General features: G+C 54.5%; 1 protein-coding gene across 3 annotated transcripts in view; it reads left to right on the forward strand.

Moving 5' to 3' along the window:
* SOGA1 (suppressor of glucose, autophagy associated 1) overlaps positions 1-16777 on the forward strand; it is a 66253-nt gene that overhangs the window by 920 nt on the left and 48556 nt on the right. The window contains exon 1 of one of the 3 annotated variants that reach the window (XM_011219629.3): positions 7-233. The exons of 1 other annotated variant lie outside the window; for it this stretch is intronic. In XM_011219629.3, the coding sequence (XP_011217931.1) occupies positions 162-233 (72 nt within the window). In that variant the 5' untranslated portion in view covers positions 7-161. Of the gene's footprint in view, positions 1-6; positions 234-16777 lie in introns of those variants that run through there. One more of the 3 variants, XM_034639776.1, reaches the window with a different exon arrangement.

Below are 16777 nucleotides of genomic sequence, written 5' to 3' on the forward strand. Positions count from 1 at the left end.
CGGGGGCCCGCACCGGGCAGCCGCCCCAGCCTGCGCCGCCCGCACAGCAGCCCCCGCGGCCGCCCGCCTCCCCCGATGAGCCGTCGGCGGCCGCGTCGTCGGTGGGCAGCAGCCGCCTGCCACTCAGTGCCTCGCTCGCCTTCTCCGACCTCACTGAGGAGATGCTGGACTGCGGGCCCGGCGGCTTCATGCGAGAGCTGGAGGAGCTGCGCTCAGAGAACGACTATCTCAAGGTGGGGGCGCTGATGGGGGAAAGGGGAGGCGCGGGAGGCGCGGGTTGTGGAGGCCCCAGGGGCCTGAGACACCAGCCGGCCCACCGTCCCACTGAAGGAGCTGGGAAAGGGAGCCTAAATCCTCGGGGACCACCCTGAGTTCGATCCAGGGCTCCCACACATCCTGCCTCCCTTTTTATTTGGGGAACCGTCTCCCTGAGGAGAGCCCAGTTGAGGAGCCTGGCTAAAGGGCCCTGATTTTGGAAGGAGGGAGTCTTGAGGAAACTGTTTTGGAAGATGCCTTGATGCATTACTTGGGATGGGGTGGGGGTAGTCAGTGAGGGGCTGGACCCCTGTCCATCAGCTTCTTAGAAGCCCCACCCCCAGACCAGAGGCTGGGTCTTTGGTGGCTCTCTTTTCGGGGGACAGGTATTGGTGTGCACTTGTGCCAGGGAAACCTGTGGCTGTCCTCTGCCAAGGAGAGGCTGGAACACCATTCTGAGTCTTCACCCAGGGCTTTCCTTGGTGCAGGCCTGTCCCCGCCTGCCTTTCAGGGCGGGTCCTGTTTGAAAGCATGACATCTGGGAACATCCCCTTGGCTAGAGTCCGACTTCCGCCCAGTCTAACGGTCCCATAGCCCGGGAGGATGATGTCGTGGGAGAACTGGTTCAGACAGCTTCCTAAATCCCAGGATGTTGTCTCCTGCTCTCTTCTGCCCTATACACACAGCAGTCGCACCGGCCCCTTATGGCCGGTGCCCTTGTCCTTCCTGTGCTCCCAGTGAGAGGAGGGAAGCTGTCTGTCTGAAAGGGGCATTCTGTCTGGGCATCTTGATGACCTGAGAGCTTCCCCGGAGAGCAGACCTGTCTTGCCTTCACCCTTTCAGTGGACATGAGCACCTACTGGGTACTGGCCAGTCTCTTCCTGCCCACTGCCCGGTACCCAGCAGCTCTACAGACAGCCCAGTGCTCATGTGCTGGCCTTAGCTAGGGAGACTGAAAGCTTCATGGGCTCTACCACCACTGGCTGGGCATGGTTTTGGAAGAGGCCGAAATGTTACCTGCTACTCTTGTTAGTTGATGGCCTGGCACAGCACCCCAGAGACCCTGGCTGAGAGCCACAGAATTAACATCACTCTGCTGATTGATGTCTGCCTGGTGACACTTAGCTTTCATTGTGGCTCTTCTGGCCAAGTAGGTTTCTCTCTTGTGAGACTTTTGGGGCCTTGCTCAACTGTGTCTCTCCCTCCTCATTTTCCCCCAGGATCTCCTCTCTAGCATGTGTTCAGTAAATGTTTGTAAAATAAAAAGACAGGGTCTGTCTGAATCAGCATAATTCACCCCTTCAGCCTAATCTTTCCCCAAGCCAGATCTCAGCTTTCTCATCTGTTAAATGGGAGGGTAAGTCTTCCGAAAGGCCCCATTCACTGTTGACAGTTGAAGGCTCAGTCAGTGCTCACAGTGTTCAGCAGCCCATGGTGAGGAGAGGACAAGTGGAGGGTGGGTAGGAGGACAGAGACAAGCCAGAAAGAGGCCTGACCATGCGCTCTTGGTGCCCTGGCTGCTTCTGGCCCTGCTCCTGAGCTGCTCTGAACACAGACCTCCCGGCCCACACCGTTTATCCTGGCGAGGGAGATGGGCCATGGGGCTTTCCTTCAAGGTCTCCTCATGCACCAACCCCTGTGGGCTCTTGTCCGTTCCACGAAGTCATCAGGCAGAGCTCTGGAGTCTGCCTGGGCCAGCTGTGACTTAAGATGGACAGTAGTCCCCAGAGGCTGGGGGTTGAGTCCAAGGTCTCCAGGGACCAAGGCCTGGTGGGCACCTCCCACTGCCTGGGCTGGGGCTGAACCATGGTTCCTCTTTCATTCAGCCCTTCAGGCTTCATGGGCAGGCCTCAGGCCACGGGTGGATCTGGGGTCTGGCTTCCTGGCTGTGTGGCCTTGGGCAAGTGACTTACTGTCTCCAGACCTCAGTTTCCTCATTGTAAAAGGGTGTATCATGCTTCTTCTAGCCTTAAGGGTTAAAGGAGATAATGTGTGCAAACACCACTAGAGTGCCTGGCAAAGACTGAGCCTCAGATGCGGGCGTTTGTGATCACGGCTGCTCTCCAGCGGTGTGGGACACATTTCCACAGGCAGCCATCATGTTCTCTGTGAGTTCTGTGGGTGGCAAAATATCCTCCTCCCCACCTGAAGCAGGCCTGACTCTTTCTTCTGGCCTCTTATTCATTCTTTCACCATTTATTTAGTGCCTACTGTGTACCAGGTACTAGTGCAGATCCGAGATATAGTCGTGGACGGGGTTGACGTATCTGTGTTCACGGAGCTCTGGGTCTAGTGAAGGAGACTGGGATTTAACACTAGCGGTGCAGTAAATCACAACACAGATCCGGGTAAGGGTCAAGAATGATAACGTGTGCCGAAGGCACGTGAAGGTGGGGCTGGGGGTGGTCAGGGAGGCCACAGCCTGGGGGATGACTTGCAGCCAGCTGAAGAGAGGAAGGAGGTTGGATGGAGAGGTGAGCCAGGCCAGGCCAGACTGTGCTGTTCTTGCTGTGAGCATTTGGGTGGGTCCATGAACTTGGCTGGAGCTTTGTTTGACCCAGCCACCAATCTCACAGAGGTGAGGTGAAGATCTAGAGACTGGGGATATGGGCCGTAAGCATAGGGGCTGTCACAGGAGGTGTTTTGTTCATTCTACAGATGGGTAAACTGCGGCCAGAGAGAGGAAGGGACTTGCTCTGGGTCCCTGAGCCACTTCTCCAGACAGCCAGGGCTTGGAGTAAGAGTGTATTACACTCTTGACGTGTTTCCTGCCCCTTGGGCCTCTTTGCTCCCCAGATGCAGAAACTGAGTTACCAGGAGAAGGACTCCAGATCCCCGGTGTGTACCCTGTAGGTTTCGTGCTACCTGGGTTGAGTCTCAAGTCCGGTGGGGCCCTGCTTGGGTTCACCTCCCAGGGGTGGGGGCGCTGGGAGCTGTCAGCTGGGGAAGGAAGGCCTCACGGGTGGTGGCAGATCTCCTGTTGCATGAGGCCTGCCCAGGGGCCCCAAGTGGGGAAAGAGCTTATGCGGCAGCTACCTCCCAGTCAGAGATAGGAGCTGCTACAGAGAAGGGAGTGAGCTCGCTGTCCCTTGAGTTGTTCAAACAAAGGCTGGATGACCTTGCATGTTTGGACGAAGACGTGAGGTTTGTGGAAAGCAGCTTGTAAACTGTACAAAATGTTGGTGGTTGTGATTAGAAGGAAGATGCAGGGAGAGATTTATGTGGTGGCTACAGTTGAGCTGCCTGACCTCAGGATACCTTCTGGCCAAGGAAGTCTGGAGATAATGAACTTTTGAGGTTCCAGGATTCTAAGATGCAGCTTTAGCTGCAGAGCAGACACATCGACTGCATTTGACCTTCAAAGCCCTGGTGGTCTGGGCTCTTCCAGCGCCCCATCACCACTAACCGTTACCCATGTGCCATGTGGGGAGGACATGTGGGGAACCCATCGCAGTGTAGATGGAAGGATCTGAGAGTTGGGGCCCAAAGACCTGGCTTTGAGACCTGACTCCGCCATTTACTGTGTGGCCACGGGCAAGTCACTTGGCCTCTCTGAGCTCCTTTTCTTCATCTCTGTAATGAAGATGGAACCTACCTGTGCAACTTCATAAGATTGTTTTCAGGAATCAGGGAGGTATGAATAGACGAGAAGACATTTTACAAGCAGTGAAATCCCACATCTCTTGGGGAATTGTTGTCACTGTTAGCCATCCTATCTGCTCAGATAGGTGTCTTCATTCTTGGGGAAGCTGGGAGAAGCCAGGAAGGTGGATCCCCGCAGTTTTAGGATGTTAATAAATCAGGAGCTACTTCCGGGAGGACAGGACAGTGTGATCACATTCCTTGCTGTGTGGGCGCCGTGAAGCAAGGCTGCCCCCCACCCCACCCCTCCTTGGAGGTTCTAGGTGTGAGTGTTTGAAGTACAACCAATCTAGATGTCAGCCCAGGAGTGCCCAGGGGAAGCACCTAATCCATCTCCCGTTCTCACTGTACAGTTGGGTAAATGGAGGCCCCAGGTCACAGCCAGGAGTCCAAACCTCTGCGTCCTGTTCTTCCTGTAGCATGACTGGAGCAGTGAGTGTGGGTTGCTAACAGTGCGTCTAGTCTGGGACACAGCTTGCTGAAAGGAATCCTGTTGTGTGCCAGGCTCTAGGCTAAGACTTGTCGGGAACAAGTGAGGGTAACGTGTGCTGGGGCTGGAGCCTGGAGCCCGCAGGCAGGGGGAGAGGGACATGCGCGTGCATGCAGGGATGAGAGTATGTACCTTGCACCAGTGCTGCACGTGACTGGGATTGGGGGAGTCTGAGGTCCTGGAGGAAATGATGGGGGTTTGGATCCAGCCTCAAGGGTTAGTTAATGGTTAGGCTGGAGCCCAGGGTGCTGCAATGTGAAAGCAGCCTGGGAACCCCCAGCCTGGGGTCTCTGGACTTCTGTGGCTCTGGACTCATGAACACTGTCCCCCATGGATCACTCCCAGTGCATTAGGCTCTGGGTTGAGTAAGCCCTTACTCCTCACAGCAACACGTGTCGAGGGTTCTGACGTCAGATCCGTTTGGCAGATGAGGAAACCAAGAAGCTATGTAATGTGCCCATGGTTGCACAGCTGACGTACTTGGGATCCTCTCTGGAAAACCCTAAGGAGCTCCCATTGCCCCCTCGCTCTCCCACCCTCTCCCATGCAGGATGTAGCCTGGGCCTGTGACTTTCACACAGCAGGGTTCTTGTCTGGATTTGCCCGTTACACGCAGCGTGATGTTGGGTGAGAGGCTCCGCCTTTCTGAGCCTCTGTTTCTTCTTCTGTCAAGTGGGGGATAAGTATGCCTGCCTTAGGGCCGTACCCTTTCCACTGGGCTGCACGGTAAATGTGAGTGCCTGTCCTTGTCCCTTTCCCTTACCTGCTTTTCCAGGCATTCAACCCATATTCATTTATTTATTCACTCATTCATTCATTCATTAATTCATTCATTCACTCAACCCATATTTTCTTCCCCTCCCCCCCCAACCCATATTTTCTGAGAGCCTCCTGGCTACCAGGCTGAAGGCCAGATGTCTGGCCCAGGAGCAAGTTGTGAAGCTCTTCTCAGCTCCCAGAATGTGTCACTGGGTGGGGGCAGGGGGTGGTCATTATGGTCAGCAGAGCTCCTGCCTGGTCCCTGCCCGGAGTCGCAGCCCTCCCTGTGGGCAGCTGAGAGGAGGCGGCCTGGAAGAAGCTGCTCTGAGAGCTGGGTCTTTAAGAATCCTCAGCGGTTTGCCCGTCTTAGGGGGAGGAGGGCAGCTCCAGCGAGACGGAAAATGTGAGGTGGCTGCTGCGTGCTGCGGAGGCCTTGGGGGACCGCGCAGCTCCCAGGGCTCCCAGCATTCCTCGCAGAGGGGCTGGGCCAGTGTCCCTGGGCTCGCTCTCTCACACACACACAAACACACACATTCATAGCTCATGCTCAGAGATCCACAGTCATTCACGCACGTGTCACATATATGTATATCCAGTGTGTTGTCGGCTTCCAGAAGCACACCTCAAGATATATTAGAGAGGATACACCCTCAAAAGGACACAGACCCATGCATATCCAAAATCTGTCTCCTCACACCCACGTACTACCAGACACAACAGACTCACACCATCTAGGAGGCCCCTGGCTCAGAAACACACACACACACACACACACCTCATATACCTAAGACATACTTGGCCGTGTCCCAGACGGACACACAGCTTTAAGACACCCTCAGACATATCGGAAGTACACATACATATGCAGGCACACACACAAACCCACGCAGACTCATTACACACAGGCGCTAGCATCCACGGAAATCCACAGATCCGCCCCTGCCAGGCGGGCGCACGCACAAGCTCATCACCCAGATCCTCGCCTTGTGTCTTCCACAAAGAGAGCAGTGGAGGCCATTGCATGCTTACCTGGGGCTCAGACACACACCCAGGAGACACACAGGCACAAGACACGCAGCCATGGACACATAAGCAGGGACACGAGCAGAGAGCACTCACATGTCAGGCCTGTAGCATTTGCCCCAGGAACCAGAGACCCAGAAACCAGGATCCCCAGACACACACACACACACACACACACACACACACACACACACACACACAGAGGCTATGACATTCAGCCACACAGAAACACAGGAAATCCTGGTCCCTGTCCTCTGGAGTGAATGTGGACAAACTCCATGAGGGTGCTGGGAATAGTGAGGAGTATGACAGGGGCTTGACGTGGAACCTCCTGGACCCGGCAGGTCACTAAGTCAGGAGAAGTTGCACCAAAGGCCCGCAGGCCCCTGATGCCCAGCACTTGGGCCTGGCCCCAATGGGCTGAAAGAAATGGAGCAATTGTCAGGCCTGCCCACAGGAGAAACACGGCCAGGGGCAACTCCCTTCTAATCTCCTTGGAATTTCCGGCTTGCCCTCATCTCCCTCCTCCTCCCCTCTCCCTTTGCTGGGGACTGTGGAGGGCCATGCTGCTCCCATCTTTGAAGGGTGCCCATTTCTGCCTGGGAAACAATGAAGGAGGCCAGGATAGAGGAGGTTGGAGGATGTGGGCACTCAGAGAAGAGGGACCTGGAAGACTTCCTGGAGGAGGAGGCATTGGAGCTGAGGAGTTAACCTTGAGTGGCTGTCTCTGTGCCCAGCTACATCACAGGGACTCAGCAAATGTCTGTCGTGTGATTGAATGAAAGGCAGGTGGTCTACAGGCTTAAAAGCGAAGAGCTGGAGGGAATAGTGGGTGTGGGCAGTGGTGAGGGAGAGGTTGGGAAAGGGGTTGGGCCTGCTTGGGAAGGGCATTGAATGCCAAGCTGAGGCACTGTGAACACCTTGCTGGGAGGGGGCCGTACAGCACGGCTATGAGCTGCCCCCTTCGTGTGTATCGGTAGCGCCAGGCACAAGGCACGGGAGCCCAGAGTGGCAGGGAAGGAAGGCTCTGTGGTCTCATGGACAAATTCCATCTTTGCGGTCAGGTCTAAGGCCAAACCTTGCTTTGTTACCTCCTCCCTGTGCATGATCTCCATGTGAAAATTCCACCATCAAGCCTCAGTCTTCCTGTCTGTAAAATGGGAATCTAATCCCCTTTTGCAGGGCACTTGGGGGGATTATCGTTCTGGTACATGGCACATCCATTAGCATTCTGGGCACAGAGGAAGGGAAGGAACCCCACATCCTGTGTAGCCTCCGGGGGAGAGGGAGTTCCCCCGGGGAGGGGCTCGGCTAAGCTCCAGGCAGGGCCCTGACCAGCAGCCAAGGTTATTACTAAGGTCATTCCCCTCGTAGCCGATACACATGATCTCATCTGCGGTCATATTCTCTGCCCTCTGGTGCCAGAAGGAACTTGGAGCTGGAGTGGGGAAAGAGCCAGAGACTCCAGGGTGTTCTGGGACAGGCTGACCCTGGCCTTCCCTGGAGGCCCGCGGGTCAGCACAGTGTCAGCAGTCTGAGCAGGTGGCACTGGCCCCTGAGGAATTGCGGGGAGTCAGACAAGGTGGGAGCAGCAGGCCAGCCTTGCCCTTCTCCAGGGTTCACGGTGCTTAGAGCCAAGCCGACCTCGGCTTGAATCCTGGCTCTGCCTTTTCCTCTATGAGCTTCCCCTTTAAGGAGGCTCAGTCTCCTCATCTGTCAACTGGGGATGCTGACGGTGCTCGGCCTTCAGGGTTGCTGTGAGCATTAGTAGGGGGAAGCACATAGGTAAGGATTAGTGGCAGGCTCATTCCTTACTGGCAGGCTCAGGTCTGACTGCCTGTGAACCCTGGGTCCTTGATGGCAGACGTGCCTGGATCCGGTTGTGAGTCTCGGCCTGGAGCAGGGGCCTGGGAGGTGTGCGTGGAGCTGAATTGCCTCCTGGGGATCCCCAAACACAATTCTCCCTATACATCCCCCCATTCCCTCCCACCCCCTGTCAGTCTTCTCCGAACAGCCAGGGCTGCAGACTCTAATCTGGGGATACCCCTTTGCCGGTGGAGGGCGCCTTCAGGGTCTCTCATACTAAAACCTAGGTGAATCATCTCCTGTCGCCTGGGCCACAGAGAGAAGTACGGTCTCCAGTGGAAAATAGTTGGGATCTCACAGCTAGGCCGGCCCAGCTAAACAGCTTTATGCTGGTTTGCCCCAGATCTGCTCGGGATCTTCTGGGTCAATTGCATCAGCCTCTCCCCTCCTTGGCCTTGGCCGAGTGCTTGGGCAGCCTGTGTGGTTCTGCCTCCCTCAGCCTCACCTCACCCCTGTTCCAGCTCCCCTCTGACCCTCACACCTAGGCCTCAGTCCCTGTGCGCTTCCCACCTGCAGGGCCTTGGTGCTTTGCAGTTCCCTCCCCTTTTCCTTGGTTTCCTCCTCCCTGCGTTCAGCTGTAGGCCCGTTGAGCTGCAGGCCCGGCTCCTGTGTTAGACAACCAGGAACTTTCTGTGGGCTCCTTGGGGACATTTACCTCCATGGTAATTAGATTATTAATTGGGTAATTACAGGTTGTGTGTCAGCCCCTCCCCCATGTGTTCTGCCTTACCCGGGTGGGACCTAGCCCCTTCCTTTTACACAGGTGCACACTGAGGCTCAGAGAGGTGAAAGGGCTTGGCAGAGGTCACACAGCCTGGAGATGGCAAGAGGCAGAAGGACAGGCGGTCTGGTGGTGCTCTTTGCAGGGCGCCAGGCAGGAGGATGGCAGGAGTGGAGGCTTCGAGGTGTGAGATGCTGGGATGTGCTGGAGCCGCTCCCTCGCCTCTCCAGCCTCGCTCTCCCTCCCCAGAGACCTCTGAGCCCTGTGCTCTCCCTGCTTGGAGATTTGGCTGCAGCCCAGAGTCTGTTGGGGAGATGTTTTAAACACATCCAGATCCAAATGCTGCCTTCCTTCCTGTTCACACAGAAAGGACGAGAGGGACACCGTCAGGCACACCCACTGTGAGCTCCCCCCCCCCGAGGCTGTGGGGGCTGCGATGTCTCCCTGTTCTGTTGGGGGAGGCCTGGAATGGGCCAGCGGCAAGCCAGGCTGGCCTTGATGGGTAGTGCCCTCTGGGTGTCTTGTCATCCCAGACACACACACACACACACACACACACACACACACACGTCCGGTCTCATGTGCAAAGCTCTGCCATTCGGGAGGCACACTCCAGACTGGGTGTGGAGCCTTCATCTCCTTGAGCCTCTGTTTGCTTATTGGTAAAATGGGCATAAAATAATAGCACCTGCCTCCGGAGGACTGTTGTTGAGCAAGAGATAATGGACAGTCACGCGGAGTTCAGCCAGGTATCTGGCACACGGCAAACCCTTGTAGATATTAGCTGTTGTCCCATTATAGAGACTGTCTGGTCTGGTTTACAAGAGCTCAAACTGGACTTGAATCCTGGCTGTGCCACTTAGCGTGTGACTTTGAGCCACACTGTTGGCCTTTTTGACCTTGGTTGCTCACCGGTCGTTGGGGATACAATGAGGCAGTGGGTGCTGCCTGGCCTGTGCCTGGCGTGGCGAGAGGGCTCTTGCCTGTTACCATTTATTGGTGTTAGAGGGGCAAGTCTAAGACCCTTGTCGTCCCTCATGATCTTGTGGGTCACTGGGACCAGGATGCCAGCTGGAGCAGGGGCATTATGTGGCATGGCCATACCTGGCTTGGTGTCTTGGCCCTCCTCTAGGACCTTTGTCCCTGACTGTCCCCAGACTAGAGCCCAGCTTTCACCCAAGGAGGCTAAGCTGGATTGAGCTCTGGGCTGGAAGGCAGGAGCCCAGAGTCCCTCTCTGCTTGACTCTGGATCTTCGGGGATGGGGGGGCATGTGATTGTCCCTAATATTTCTCTAGGCCTCAGTGTCCCTGCCTGTTCTGCCCCACCCCCGACCCCTTGCCTTGCTCTTGGAGTCTTTGCTTTTGAGTGGGGAGGGAAGTAGAGCTTTGCAGAGCCTTATGCCTTCCTTGGGGTCCAACTCCAATGATCTCATCTGGAGCCTTGACAGACCTGGGGGATGGACAGAAGGGATAGCAGATGGCTGCCCTAGCCTCTCAGGGGGCTGGCATGCCGCCTCTGTGGCCACTGTTGGCCCACCCTGCAGGTCAGCCCTTCCGGGCTGGGGTGAGTACCCCAGGCCAGAGCCAGGGTGGCAGATGGGCAGGCAGCCTGGGATTAGCCCGAGGGAGGGACCGTGGTGGCCAGGGCTGTGTGGGAGAAGGCAGGCCAGGCAAAGGCTCCTGTCCCTCCATGGAATGGCTCTGCTTTCCCACAGGCAGAAAGTTTTGGGTCCTTCAGCTCAGCTCTATCATTCTTCTTGGGTCTGTCTACCTATCAGCAGGTCAGGCCCCCGGAACCTGGGGAGGAGGTGACATATTTGGGAATGCAGCCTGGGAGTTGATAGGCCAGGATTTGAGACCGATCACTAGGCTCCCAGGCCTCCATGGGCATTAGCTTCACAGAATCACAGAATTAGATTTAAACACAGCAGCACTGATTAGAGGTGATTTTCTGCAGGGGAATGGAACAGGATGGGAGTCTTCCCATCTTAGGACCCCTTTATTAATTGAACAGCTCTTTATTGAGCTGATCCTTTGTGTGCCAGGCACTGGGCTAGGCTCTCTCCTCCTGAAGCTCACATCTTAGTGGTAGAGACGGACATTCCATAAGCAAACAGATCAATAAGTAAGATAATTGACATCACAGATAAGCCTGTGACATGTCCTATGAAAGAAACAGGTTTGAGACGGACACAGTGGGCCTAGAGGGGTCTGGAAGTCTTCTGTGAAGAGGAGGCATTTACGTGAATGCTTCGAGCATGAGGGGAGCCAGGAGTGCAGAGATGCGGGGAGGGACGTCCAGGCAGAGGGTCCGGCAGGGGCAGAGGCTTAGTAGTGGGACAGGTGAAGTGATTTCTGGGAGAGCCGCCAATACGGGGAGATGAAGATGGGGAGGTGGGCAGGGGTCGGGCTTCTGTCTTGCTGTTAGGTCAGATGATTTACATACCGTAAAGTGAGTTCGGACAGAGGCATACAATTCTCTAACCACCACCACGGTCGAGATGTGGAACGGTCCCATCTGCCCCCCAAAACTCCTCCTGGGCCCCTTTCTAGTCAGTTCCTCCTTCCTCAGCTTCTGACAACTGCTGATCTGTCTTCTGTCTCTACAGTCTTGCTTTTTCCAGAATGTCATAGAAAGGGAATCCTCCAGTGGCCTGCTGAGTCTGGCTTCCTTTACATTGCAGAATGCGTTTACACCTGGGCCACGGTGTTGGGGGTCTCGGCAGTTCATTCCTTCTTGTTGCTGGGTAGTATTCCCTCATGTGGATGTGCCACCATGTCTCCGTACACCAGCTGAGGGATGTTTGGGTTGTTTCCAGATTTTGGTGATCATTGGAGAGTTTTAAACAGGGGAGTAACATGGTTAAAAAAGCAAAAGCACTCCATATACTAAGTGGGGAACAAATTAGTGGGGAGAAAACTGGCCATCCCGTGGGTTAAATTCAGTGATTTGGTGATGAATCTGGCTCGCTATAGAGACTCAGTAATTGTTCATACAAAAAGGCTGTGCCCTGGGGTAACCAGGGAGGCTTCTTGGTGGAGGTGGCATTTGACGTGGTGGAGTGAGGAGGTGGGAGACATACATAGTGGAAGGAGGCCCAGGCAGGGCAGAGCCCCAATGGGAGCTGGTGGGGCTGAGATACTGGCTCCCTGCACTGGACTCAGCCTTGGTGTATGAGGGCAGTCTGCAGGGCTCACCTCTGAGCTCTCTGGGGGTGTTGGGTGAACAGGCATCCATCCACCCTAGCCTTATGGGGGCTGACTCTCTTGGGTGGGAGGTAGCTGGGGGAGCTCTGCTCCGGTATAGTTTCTTCCTTGGTGATTGGTAAGAGGTGACCTCCTCCTGCCTTTAGGAACCTTCTGTGCGCCTGGTTCCCTCCCTGCTCTCAGGGGAGGCAGCTGTTGCTGGGTTCACACCACCCTTTGCCTCTTGCCATGTCTCTGCAGAGGGGCCTCGAGTTTGGTCACTTTCATCTCCAGCCTGGCAGGTCAGGAGACCTCGCCATCTACTCCTCCAGACCAATTCCATCAGACCCAAGCATCCGGAGTCATTGTCACGTGCAAGTGTTCCAGTGGGCCCCAAACCTAAACTCCCTGCTTCTGTCCTCACTGTACAAAGATTCATCATCTTATATGTGAGTGGGTTTCTCGCGGAAAGCATTCTTTCCTGCAACATTTAAAATGTGGCTTGAAAGTGGAGCTCTGCTTCCATTCCTTGTGCCCCAATGGAGAAGAGAGAGGGTCAACCCAGACCCCACAGAGGGGGCAGCTGCAGAAGGAACACAGGCTCCCTCTTACTTTGTGCCGTGGACGCTCTCTGCTGAGCATAATTGTCAGAATAATGTTTTTAAATGTTTCAAACACAGAGGAAACCAAACATATTGAAATATAGTTATCAAACCATATTTCTCAATTATAATATGGTAATGTATGTGTTTATTAATTCATCAGATCTGGTGACTAGTATAATTTCAAAGTACTGATGAGTAAACACCATGTTGACATTTCTGCACCTGTTACATGGTGTGGAAATATCTGTGGTTTCTCTTAGTGCCAAACTCAAGGGTACTGCTGATACACCTGTGACTTGTCCAGGATGGAGGGAAATGTTAATTCTTAGATAGAGGTCGATGAAAATAAAGATATGCTTTTTTTTTTTTTTTTTCTCCTTCCCATCCAAGTTCATGGGCTCCCTGCATTCTGGTGCAGACGCAAAGAGCCTGAAGTCTGTAACCTGAGTCCTGCTTGGAGGTCTCTCTGTGTGACTTTGGGCATGACCCACCTTCCCTGTGCTCCTCTGCAGTTCTTCATCTCTAGAACAGAGGTGGTGATTTCTGTCCTGTCTGTCCATGGGGTTTTCTGTGACAATCCATGAGATGATTCAGATGGAAAGTCTTGGTAAACTGTGAAGCCCCGCGCTGCCATGCAAGGTCTCGCTATTATTAGAGGTAGCGTGAGCTCATGTTTGGCCCTCTGGCCCAGAGCGGACTGAGAGACTCTTCCTGGCCAGTTCCCCCAGGATTCCTGGGAACTAATCCATTTCAGAGAGGGGGTCTGCCTCTGAGAGGCTGCTTCCCGCAGGCTGACCTCCAGGATCATAGGCAGGGTGTGTAGGGGGGATGAACAGAGATGTACTTTATGGGCAGGGAGTGGGGGGGTAAGCAGGAGTTCCTTGGGTAGAGGGACCCTGTCCAGGCTCTCCCTGACTCCCTGCGGCTGGCCTGGGGCTGGGATCTGGAGAGCCTGCCCACCCTGGTCTGTGGGGAGAGACTGGAAGAGGCAGAAGCCACGCCCATCCTTCCGGTCATTCATCCCCCTGTAGACAGTGACAAGTGCCGGTCCTGGGCAGTGCTGGGGACCAGACACAAGTCTGACCTGGCGCCTGCCCTTCTTCCAGCTCTTGGGGAAGACAGACTTGAAAATAGGCAAATGCAACCTGAACTTGTTGTTAGCGCAGAGAAGAACGGAGTTCAGAGAGTGTGGTTTGGGGGAGGAGGGAATGCTCTGGAAGGAAGACATAAATTAGGAGTTAGCCTGGCAAAGGCCATTCCAGCAGAGGGACTAGCCCAAGCCAACCTGGGAGTAGAACACGGTGAAGGGCCTGCCTGGATTCCAGCTCCACTACTCTCTTGCTTGAGCAGCTCTGGGAAACTTGTGAGCCTCAGTTTCCTCGTCTGCAAGAAGGGAACATGTTCAGTACCTATCTCACAGGGTTGGGAAGAGGATCAGATTCTTGTGCATGACTGGGTATTATATCAGATGGATGAATCATTGACCTCTACCTCTGAAACTAATAATACATTATATGTTAATTAATTTAATTTAAATTTTAAAAAAAGAAAAGAGATTATTGAGCATGTATGTGCTTGGGCTGGTGCCTGGTCGTTTTTGAGCCTCCTGATAGGTGGTAGCTTTTTTTTTTTTTTCCAAAGATTATATCTTTAACTAGCCTTTACACCCGACATGGGGCTCAAACTCACAACCCCGAGATGGAGTCGNCTGGGGGGGGGGGGCGGGGGGGGGGGGGGGGGGGGGGGGGGGGGGGGGGGGGGGGCAGAAACAGGGAAGAGACCAGGGACAGTTTGGATTCCAGGGTAAGGGGCGGGACCTATTGCAGAAGCCGGCAGGAAATAGTGGAGGAGACAGAAAATGACCTGCTTTTTTTTTTTTTTCCAAGTTATCTCCGATAAACAGGAATGACCTCTGTAATCAGAGCAAAATAAATATTTTCAATAAAGACTACTCTGGCAGTAGGCCCCCCATATCCCTTCCCGCACCCCCCTTCTCAGTCCATGTTAAATAATCAGGGTCAGCTTCAAGGGGAAGAGATGATCAGCTTGAAGGAGTGGCCAGAGGGCATGGGGGGCTGTTGAGGGGCTGGCAGGCCATGCCTGGTCTGAGTACCTTTCCCAGCTTCTTTAGGCTGGCCTTTCTGACTGTGGGGTTGAGAATCAGGGCCCCTAGGCTCTGAGGTGGGCAATGCTGGCCTTTTCCTGTCTGCAGGGGAGAGTGAGGTTTGGGGTTCCCCTACCGGTGTTGGGGGGTCTCCAACAACCTGGCTGTGTAGCCGTTGGGCCTGCAGAGTCCAGTGGAGTTTGTCCCCTCCCTCCCACTTGCACAGGGTTGGGGGGTCTGGGAAGGAGGGGAGGAGCAGCAAGGCCCCTGAGTTGTCTGTGAAGGAGCTGAAAATGCTGAGCTTCCCTCCCTCTCTCCCAGCTCTGTCCATTGGGTCAGACTGTCACCAGAGGGCTTTTTGGGGCCGGGGGGCTAGGACTGGAGTACTGAGAAGCCCTGGGAGATTCAGAGGCTCAGTGAGGTCTAAGAACCTCTGGAGTAAAACAAGGTCCTGTCCCCCTGGGTCCCCTCCCAGGGGCCTAGCACCCCTTTCCCTGGCCCCACCTCAGGCCCTGCCTGAGTCCTGCATTCACCAGCTCCTGCTGCCCGAGTCCCAGCTGACCCGCCCGTGAGGGCAACAAGCTTGCCTTTGTGGACTCGCCCTCCTGCCTGGGCCGTGCCAGGAGGGGCTGACCCGTATTCTGCTTGCAGCTGGGACAAGCCCCCATGGGCCTGGGCCCCCCTCCTTAGCCCCATGGGGAGATGGAGCTGGCGTGAATGCAACATCCTGCATTTTCAGAAACTGACTGCGGTCCAGGGCAGGCCGTGGGGAGCCAGCTGCTCCTGTGAGAAAGATCACGGATTCATTCATTTATTCAATAGATGCTTATTGAGTCTCTGCTCTGGGTCAGGCCCTGGTCTTGTGCTGCTGCCACAGATGGCTCTTGCCCTTTTAGGAAAAAGGCTGGAAGGAAACCCCCTGCCTTAGAGTCACGTGGAGGGCCCCCTCCCAGAGTTTCTGATTCAGCGGGTCTCGGTTGAGGCATGAGAATTTCTTTTTTTTTTTTTTTAATTTTTTTTTAGATTTTATTTATTTATTTGACAGAAAGAGAGACAGCCAGCGAGAGAGGGAACACAAGCAGGGTGAGTGGGGGAGTGGGAGAGGAAGAAGCAGGCTCCCATTGGAGGAGCCTGATGCGGAGCTCGATCCCAGAACTCTGGGATTATGCCCTGAGCCGAAGGCAGACACTTAGGGACTGAGCCACCCAGGCATCCCAAGGCATGAGAATTTCTGACAAGTTCCCCAGTGATGGCTGTATGTTGCTGGTCCAGGGACCACACTTCCAGAGCCAGTGTGACTTAGGACCAGGGGGAAGAATTATGGGTGATTTAGGTTTCTGTACTTTCAAAACTGTCTCTATGATCATGGTTTACTTTTATAAATAGAAAAAAATCAGTTATTTAAAAGTTAACAAAATAAATGGTCCCCCCAGATTGACTCCAGTGTGCTGGATGTGGTCCTATATTGAGCGATGTCATCTCCCGTGACTTAAATGTCATACTTCTATTAATGTAGCCCAACATTATGAGCTTTAATGTTCTCTGCCCTTCCCCTTGGTTCATCCTGAGCTTCAGGTCCACCCAGACCTCCACATCCTCCCCATCACCTGTCAGCGTGACTGCAGTGAGAATAAGTGAGATGTTAGGAAATAGTAGGGTGGGGATTTGAACACAGGCTCATCTGGAGGCTGACTTACTTTGGGTTTAGCTGACTGGCCCGTACTTCCTGAGTGCCGTTTCCTTTATGCTTCCTTAATCCACCAGCTGAAATGGCGTGTGGACCCCTCACTTCCTCATTTCTTTTGACTGGTGTGATCATCGACTGTCCCACTTCCTCTTTTTCCACTTTTAGTTCTGTCCACTTGGCATGGTGGCAGTGAGTGTCTGTGTGTATTGGGGTGGAGGTGGAAGTGGAGATGGGGTCCTGGTGAGGTGACCCTTCCTCTGCAGCTGGGGTAGGCAGAATCATCCACTTTGGGGAATGCTGCTGAAGCCATTCCTAGGGGAGAGGCCGTGGTAGCAAGTGGGGATGAAGTCCTTGGGTTGATGGTGGGAATGGGACAGTATGTCATTGGGAGAAGCAGATCCCTATCCCCTCCATCCTCCTCTCCTGACTTCAGGACCAT

Source organism: Ailuropoda melanoleuca, chromosome 13 (assembly GCF_002007445.2).
Source record: "Ailuropoda melanoleuca isolate Jingjing chromosome 13, ASM200744v2, whole genome shotgun sequence".
NCBI classification, from domain to species: Eukaryota; Metazoa; Chordata; class Mammalia; order Carnivora; family Ursidae; genus Ailuropoda; species Ailuropoda melanoleuca.